The sequence below is a fragment of the Amphibalanus amphitrite genome, unplaced genomic scaffold (genome assembly GCF_019059575.1).
Source record: "Amphibalanus amphitrite isolate SeventyFive unplaced genomic scaffold, NRLGWU_Aamphi_draft 001748F_arrow, whole genome shotgun sequence".
NCBI lineage: Eukaryota > Metazoa > Arthropoda > Thecostraca > Balanomorpha > Balanidae > Amphibalanus > Amphibalanus amphitrite.
The window spans coordinates 70,952-80,012 of NW_024883241.1; the positions used below are offsets into that span (position 1 = coordinate 70,952).

Genomic DNA, 9,061 nt, shown 5'->3' on the forward strand with positions numbered 1-9,061 from the left:
GTGGTTTAAAGGTCTTACCTTACCCTAGCAATGACAATCTTGCAACAATGCTTTGGAGCCTCGGTACGCCCTGCTAACAAGAGATATTCTGGCGTATGACATCTGGCTCGTTTTACCCGCCTCCCATATCATTTTCTGAAATTAACTGCAGTTTCATTGTGTCCACCGGGAATATCTAGTTACAAGTGGAAAACGTTACTTTGTCCGCGAGATAATCTTGTTAGAAGTTGCCCGAGAAAACAGCAGAAATATAATGGAACGGTGTCGCGGAGTCCCATTTAGAAAACTTCATAGTGTCGCGAAACGAATTGGCTCGGTCCCGAGTGGTTTGCGAAATTGCACACTTCATAACTTTCCAGCGGGCATTAGGGCAGCTAAACGTTGTTTGGTGTCGCTTAGTGCGGTTCTTTTTTAACAAAGCATGTGTATTGTGTAAGTGACTATTTCTGCTAATTTATAAGATAAGGTAAGTTCAGTGGAACATCATATTTATATATTGAACAGCGAGTAGGTAGAACAAATCTTTTAAACGTCGAGCCGATAGGCGAGACGTTTAAAAGATTTTTCTACCTCCGAGCGGTTTAATAATTTTATCCCGTACCGCCGATATCTTTCGGGAGCTTAAAGGTAAGAAATACATTTTATATAAAAATACGACATATTTCAGCAGAGCCAGATACAAATAGAAGCGGAGACAGATGAAGCTTTGAAAAACGGTCCAAACAATGTGATCGGTCTGAAATTGACAGGTACCTTGAAGATGAAGACAAAAATAGAACTAAAAAAGAAAAGGAAAATGATGTTTCATTGCGTTTCCCTGCGCATACTGGTGAAAATAACGAGACGTTAAAATGGCAGAAATGTCTACTAGACGTTTAACGTTTGTTAATCGTCACTAGACATTTAACAAATCATTTAAACGACATCTGATAATTTTCTCTCTTTGCACGTGAAGCAATTGCAAACACTGTCTACGGTGCGGGATAAAAGGTGGTTACTCGAATTTATGTTATCCAGAAACGGTGCAGAAGCTCCATGTAATGCTTCCCGACTGGTCTTTAAGAAAAGGCTCATTTTGTTCATAGTTTAGCTACATACATGAAGGTAAGTAAATAGCAAAGGTTTTCAGGTGCCACCAGGTGATATCAGCTCGGTATTTTTCATATAGAAGATGAGTTTGGAAACTTCTATAATCATATGCATGAAATATTACCTACATGGTTATAACCATTCCTTTCCATAGAATATCCAACATGTGAACATATCTATTTTCATCTCTCCCTCTCTCCTTCCCTCTTTTTCTCCCTCCTCTCTCTCTCCCCCCCCCCTCTCTCTCTCTCTCTCTCTCTCTCTCTCTCTCTCTCTCTCTCTCTCTCTCTCTCTCATGTCTTTCTCTGTTCCCTGCTCGAGTAGCATGCATCTATGCAGTGAGTGCTGCCACACAAATATTAAAAATTCTAGCAGCATGCTTCTGAAGAGGTTTTATTAGCATATCTTGTTCCTTTATACCAGCAATAGATCACGGAATACGAGGGATGCCTCAACATACTCTAGACGACGTGCAACTCGTAAAGGATATTTATGTTGTAATTCTGGATGCCATTGATTTTCATGTTCACACCAAATATGGAACGTGGCGGAATTTATTGGAGTGAATCGGATGATGTCTTCCCGTAATCTTGGATAAGGAAGGACATTTTTCAAAAGCATGACACATTCTGGAAAAACACCGAAGTATTCTCCGTTGGTGACATTACGAAATAAATATTTTATTCATGGTGTTACTGAAATTAACATTTGTTTCCTAATTACTTCTTCTCCTGTCCTAGGGCTGCCTCTACTTCTGGCTGCTTCAGGGATAATTTAAATGGCTATAACCTCATCACAGAAACCGAGACCCTGAATTTATTCGGCTATTCATTAAACTTGCGTTTTAAATTTTGTGCTATGAGAAAATTTACATAGCCAAAACCAAAGGGTCATCCTGGTAGTTGTAATGAGATAGCAAAAGTTGCCCCCGCCAATTACAATATACAGGGTCGATTTTCAAATTACAATATGTTAGGTTAATTCTACAATCTACATTGCTGAAGCATGTACTAAATTCTGTTCTGTCAATAATTCTAAGTTTCTCTCATAAATTTGGCTATATTGTGCTTAGTTAACAAGAGAACTTCTCTTGTTGGGCTCATGCCTGACGCCTCCGTGATCTAAACACTTCGTTGGCTGAGTAAAAGGCCGATCGCCCTCTGGTAGCAGCTTCTGCTCCTGAAACCACCCGCCAAACCCCGCCTAACGGAGCAACCACGTAATAGGCCGCCCATCCTCGACGGCACAGCTGCCTGATCTAAATGAGGTAAATTCCATGTTGACGTTTTATTCTCATTATTTTACGAAGCCTTTCAATCACGTCAAGATCTCGATTCCATCCCCAATTGAAACAGTACAAATTACTTTCAGTAGCGTATGTATTTGCTAGATTATATGCACATCAACCAGTGCATAATGATATGTCAGCCTCAACAAAACACGATCGCATTGCTAACGCATAATATAATACGCGATAATACAAGTTCGAATGACACATGGAGCTCACACCCAAATTATGCCTCTCCGTTCTTTGTTAAGTTTTCTTCGCGATATGGCAGTTCCACGAGCGGCGAATATCGATTTACGAACAATGATCGCATCCGGACAGTTGGCATATTTATAACAGTTTGGCAACCCGCTCATTCGAATTTTTGTAAGACTCGTGTCACCATAAGACATTGGCGTTGAAAGCAACTGAAAAAAATGATTGTTAACAACTTTCACAGCTTTTTAACTATTCCCAGCACATTGTTTTCACAAAACATGCGTATTGCGTAATGTATAAATACGCACTTCTTTCGAACAGCAAATCCAAGATGACAAACGCAGCGTCCCGGCTAAATTTTAGGGCCTTGTCGAACACTAACAAAACATTCTCATTTGGATGGCAAGCACGTGCGCCACATCGCATCGACACCTCCCTGTGGAAAGTCGTCGAGGCAGCTCTCCACACATCTCGTAAGCTCGGTTATTGCCAACAGATCAGCTTCTCCACCCGTCTTCCCAACCATTCCATCCATTGCAACCATTCCACCCATTCCAACTTCGTCACAGCGCACAGCCAGATCCTCGCACTAGCGTCCAGTACCAGCATCTTCGTACGTGTACGAGCGTAGCACTAGCGTAGCACCAGGGTCAGAGTTCTTTCACGAGGTTAGTACCACGGCGCAATGATAGCCAGCGCTCTGTACCATTGTGCGTATACTAGCGTAGTATTTCTACACGCCCGGATGTACTTAACACCTCGTGGTGGTAGTACGAGTACCGCAGTACTAGAGTCCAGTTTTCGGTACCCTCGTACTTCTACCTCCTCAGGCCGGCGTACAGGTACGGGTTGGCCAGGTACGGGTACAGCGCCAGTGACGAGGGCGTGGCGAGGCTCGGCGCGAGGCTGGGGGGCAGGCTGGGAGCCAGGCTCGGCGTCAGGCCCGGCTTGGCGTACGGATGGTATCTCCCCGCTGCCAGCGACGCCAGCGGCGATAGTGCGCTGGCCGCACTGTAGGGGGCGCGCGGGAGCATCAAACCGAGCGGAGAGGGCAGCACCGTCGCGTCGGCGGCCGTGTGTCCGCGCAGATGCTGCATCAGCTCGTCGCTACTGTTGAAGCGCTTGCCGCAGTAGGTGCCGGCCTCGGACCAGTTGCAGCAGTAGGGCTGGAGACCCCCCACTAGACCCGGCGGCGGGTACAGACCCAGACCCAGCGGCGAAGGCGTACCAGGCAGCGCCGAGAGGGTCTTACAGTGGAGACATCCAGTCGGGCACAGCCCCGGTAGACAGCCCTTACAGAGCGGGTCCCTGCACGCGGACGGCGGCAGTCCGGAGCGGAGATAGAGCGCGTCCAGAGGTGACCCCAGCCCGTACGGAGAGAGGTACGACGTGGCCGGCTTGGGCGACTCCTTCTCCGAAGGTGACGTGGCTGGCGATGACGTCACCACGGCGGCCGCCGCCGGCCGAGGGGAGGTGGCCTTCGCGGCCGGCGAGCGCGACTTGCCCCGCTCGGCGGCTGACGGACTGGTCACAGACTCATACGGCTTGAAGCTGACTTTGGAGCGGCTCCCCGCTTGGGAGGAGGTCTGGGAGGTCGGCCCCTGAGAGGAGGTCGGAGGACTCCTCCGGGAGTGGTTCCTCGACTCTGATGTCCTCGAGGTGGAGGAGGAGGGAGAGGAGGCCGGAGGGGATGACGACTTGGCGGCGGAGTCCTCCTTGGCCGGTTTGGAGGCGGGTGTCAGCCGCGACGGCTGATCCATGCCGATGTTGGAGCACGTCTTGGCCAGCAGACTCAGCGGTGATTCCTTAGTTTCCTGGAACAGCCAGAGAACAACGGTTACACTTTGTTGGTGGGCTTCGAAACGATGGTTAAGCCACTCGATTAAAAAAAAAGGAAGATTGTTAAGGTGTTCAAGGGAGCATATTTCCATGAAGGAGGCACTCCACGTCAATAATGTAATATTCTAGCCACAGATCACTTACAAACAGTGGGAACTAAATATTAGTTTCTGAATTACTGTTTAGTCAGCTACTGTAGACGGTAAAACGTAAGATAGAAATGTCTAACATCGGCTATACCCCTGCAATAATTTGAAGGTTACATGAGAAATCAATGAACAGGAACTGAGGCCACCCTTTCTGATTTAGCCAGGTATATGTTCTATGTTAGAATTACCCGGCTATAATCAGGTATAAACGACCCATTGCTATTTAGGTTCAACCGTTCTGGACCGGCATTAACGATCGTATAACAGTTGAATTTTATTCTTAGTACCGCGACATTTCTGAACTAAATATAGCCACTTGAAAGTGGGTCTTTTCACATACCGTAATGAGTTAATGGTTCATAATTTACAAAACAATCGCAGAAGAGTAGTTTAACGGTCACTGGAATTATCCTGAATACGTTTAATGACACTTTCCCGTCATATTTCACATCTGTATATGAAACTCGCATGCTTAGTCATGCTGGCCAAAATAGAATGCTTTATGCCTTCTCGGGAACAATTGCGGCAATGCAACCCAATGTCCGACGGTAATATGTTACGGCAACGTGATGGTTTGTCTTTTTCAATTATTGTAACGAGGTCACTTAACCCTCGCATGTGTAGGGGGGGGGGGTCGGATGGACCCCCCCATGGTTTTTCGCGAATGACTCGCGTAAAAAGCGGCCGATCGCGACGAAACTTTCAGTACCCTCTTATTGATCAATTTTACACCTACCCTGAAAATTTCATGACCCTGACCCAAATGACCTTTGACCTGTGACCTCTTTTCCGAGACCATGTTTGGCCGGAATCGCGATTCCGCGTATGTCGGCTCGCATTAGCCGCGCGTTTGCAAGCTTTTCGTGGTTTCAAACGTTCAAACATGTGATTTGATGTTGCTCCCATGCATTAGAATGGGTGTCAAGGTCACCTGAAGGTCAGGTCAGGTCATTGACCTTTGGTGACCTCGGGTGACCTCGGTTCACTTTTTCGAGTTTTACATGTTTCTAGGCTAGTTTTTGGAGCTGAATTCGAATTTAGCAACCATTTGAACATTTACGAAGTAGTTTTGGTGCCTTCGTAACATGTTACGAAGCTGTCAGAGGCGGTTGACAAGTACTACGAATACCCGTCACAACCCCTACTGGTTGACCTGACCTGACCTGACCCGACCTGGTCTAAATGCTTAAAGACATCATCTGTGATCAAAACTAACACGATATTCGTGATCAGCACCCCGAAATACCCCTTAGCAGCCACACTTTACGACTTTCTAATAGGTCCCGATTTTCCCGACTTTGGGTCATTGACCTGACCTGGAAGGTCAACCAATGACCTAGGACCTTAAAATTGGGTATCATCGGCTTCCTCTCGTCACGGGCAACACGCTCGTTTTTTCCGCGAAGCTCTAGCTCGATCAGGGGCCAAACGGCAAGGGGGGGGGGGTCCAACCGACCCCCCCCCCTACACATTAGAAGCTGGCAAACGCCGCACACATGCGAGGGTTAATTTAAGAATGTAAATACGAATGGAAAATATGCCGCTGACATGCCTGGATCAGGATGTCTGTGGCATGATTGTGGTTTTATTTTCATTCAAAATTCCTTTTTATCTTGGAAAAAAAATCACGAATGGGACGAGTGTCCCTAATTGCATTTGAAAGTCGTCGTCCACCCGGAGAAAGCGGTACCTAATAAACGCGCCACTGAAAAAAAAAATTGTGATCAGTTAAATCGCCCTTTCTGATAATTTAGGATAAAAATAAGAACATAAATCGTGGACCGCATCACCGCCAGCCCGAAGGCCGGTCTCCCCAAAATTCCAACCGTCTGGCAACTGTGCTGGTGACAGGCCTTGTGACAGTTGACAGTTGACAGTTGACAGGTGACAGGTGACATGAGTGACGGGCCGTCATAGGTCATAGTTCTGTCAATGTGACGAACCTGAGATAATGCTTTTGTCAAGTCGTGCTAACCCGAGTGAAATGAAGGCTTTTGAAGTTGAAGTGTTTTAGGAATTTGGTTAGGAAATGAGATCGCTCGGAGTTCTAAAGCATTCATGCTGGTTCAGACTGGTATGAAAATGGTAGGATTGTGTATGGACTTATTAAAACTGACTTAAGCTGTTTTTGTTTGACTGATTGAGGTCGAAGTTCAGGTACGCATATATATTGTAGCTAATCAGCATCGACGTGACACGTTCTACCCATGCGCCCAGTTTATCTTATTTGATACTACTCAAACCCAACAAATTTTATACCGCTGATTCCCCAAGAGGAATAGGCAGTGAAATAAATTCGCGTTTCAAATGCCTTACGAATGCACGCTGTCAAAGGAGGTATCAGTTAGAACGGAGCTTGGTTTGTCGAAAGTCGGCAAAGTCGGCATGCATCGACATTCGACCTATTTTATTTCATTGGAGTCTTTTTCTGTGGAAAGACAGATGACTTACTGGCTCTATACATCAATATGAAGTGAATGCGAATGACTAGAGCTTTTTAATCGTCGGGATTCACTGTGCTGGCAGAGAGAAGTGAATGAATGAGTCAGCCCTTTCAATGTATATGGCTACGCCCAAAATCCACACCTGCATAAGGGAAAGGACTGGAAGATTACCGAATCTATCCGACTCACTGCTTCAAGCACAGATCGCTGCTAACATGTAGTTGTGTTGTGTCAGCTGCTATTCTTTTTAACAGCTGTTATTCTACGTCTAAACTTACCAGTGGGGAAACATATTCCGGATTGATGACTTGATTTGAGCCGGTTAGAATATCCATGGCTCCGATGCTGTAACACTTCTCACACAATTCACCGATCTTCTCACGCCTTCACAACTGGAAGTGCAGCAGTTTCTTCCAGCGAAGCAGAAAACAATCCACCTCGGTTGTTTCTCGCCACGCAAGACGGTGACTAGCACCACACAAAAACAACAATAAACTCTCTCTCGCTCCGTCTTTCACGCTCAACCACCACCGCGCGGTTGTCGGTAAACTGAGAGCACCTTCTCCGCGCGTGTCGCGTCGCAGCAGCGGGCCGCCCGGCGTCCCCGCACTGACTGACCTCCCGTCGCGAGCGTCCGACACCGACTGACGCCGACGACGGACATCAAAAGCGGCCGCGGCGCTTTGAAGCTGTGTCGCGCACGCTGATTGGTCCGTGCGGCTGTAACGCCGCCTCTGATTGGCCCACACGCCATATGTTGACACGACAATTGTTAAATGAGTGCTAATGGCCTCAGCCGGGTCGGCAGGACGACTTTCAGCGGAAGCGACTATTAAAATGATATACGACCCGTAAAAAGGATAAATATTGCCGTGTGTCGCACCTAAACGAACGCGAAATGGATCGGTGTCAAAGGCTCGCCGCGCGCGGCGAAAATAATCCGCTGAACGGCGGCAGTGTGTGGCGCGGCCACGGCGCGGCCGTGACGAATGGCGGCGATAGCGGCGCAGCGGCGGCTGTCAGCGGCCCTGTCGGAACTGTCGGCCGAGCTGTCGGACAGTTCGACAGGCGCGACGGGCCCCTGTCGGACCAGGCGGGGGCGAAACGAATCTCGGCGAAGGTCTGTCGGTGTCGCTCGGTGTTGCTCGGAAGCTCGGTGCTGGCTTGGTATAGCTCGGTGCTATAGCTTGGTAGCTTGGGAGTTTTCTGTGGGGAAGGGTGTGAAGGAAGGGAGGGAAGGTCAGGCATGGCAGAAAGTGTGGTGTCTTGGTATGACCCAACTGATGTCTGATAACGTCACTGATGTGTGGTGGAACGGTGGAACTGATGCGACGTGTGCTGTGGCGGATCAAGTGTGACTGCGTCTGCCAAGCACGCCAACTTGTCCCACTCGATAAATGTCCTAATCAATGGGCTAGTGACTAAATGAAAAGGGATATATTTTCTGGTTGCATTGGAAAATATTCATCGAAATATTGCAACATAATATTGTAATGCAAACGATATTAAACCCTATGAAACTTCAAGCGCAATTGATGTGTCTGTACTCTGATGTCAGATTTCTAAGAATGATACTGGACTACGGGTGTAGAATGTAAACAGTTCATTGAAATGCTTATTTGAATATTGATATTACTTCCATGTAAAATACAGCCAGCGATCCGAGCGTTATCATAACTGCTGACGTGAAATCACCGCCATCCTATGATGTTTGCGACGTCTCATATCGACATCATCAACTGATGCGTCAGCTTCGCCACATGGGACTGACGCATGTCCTTTCTGATCGTCAGCTTACACAACAAGATACATTTCCTGATACAACGCCGTGACCGATCTTATGTGATGGATAGGGCATAACGGATTCGTATGTCGCACTTTCGGCAGATCTTTGATGGGAGATCTGTCGATGTCGATCTTGTAACGGGACGGAATTGGTGGGGCGCCTCCCTGAGAGGATCTGATAGGTGCCAGTGATGTAATCATTGCATTGATGGGCGTGACGTGAATGAGGAAACAAAGAGGTGGTGGATGGAGGCGGGTGTGTGAGAGAG

The 9,061-nt window shown here is 47.4% G+C and overlaps 1 protein-coding gene across 1 annotated transcript; it reads right to left on the reverse strand.

The window, feature by feature from the left end:
- Positions 1-2,450: 2,450 nt before the first annotated feature.
- On the reverse strand, positions 2,451-7,656 carry LOC122374964 (putative protein TPRXL). Its single transcript, XM_043354067.1, has 2 exons — positions 7,286-7,656; positions 2,451-4,389 (listed from the first exon to the last, which is right to left on the reverse strand). Exons 1-2 carry the CDS (start codon positions 7,340-7,342, stop codon positions 3,394-3,396), a joined length of 1,053 nt encoding a protein of 350 aa, XP_043210002.1. The 5' UTR covers positions 7,343-7,656; the 3' UTR covers positions 2,451-3,393.
- Between the last annotated feature and the right edge of the window lie 1,405 nt (positions 7,657-9,061).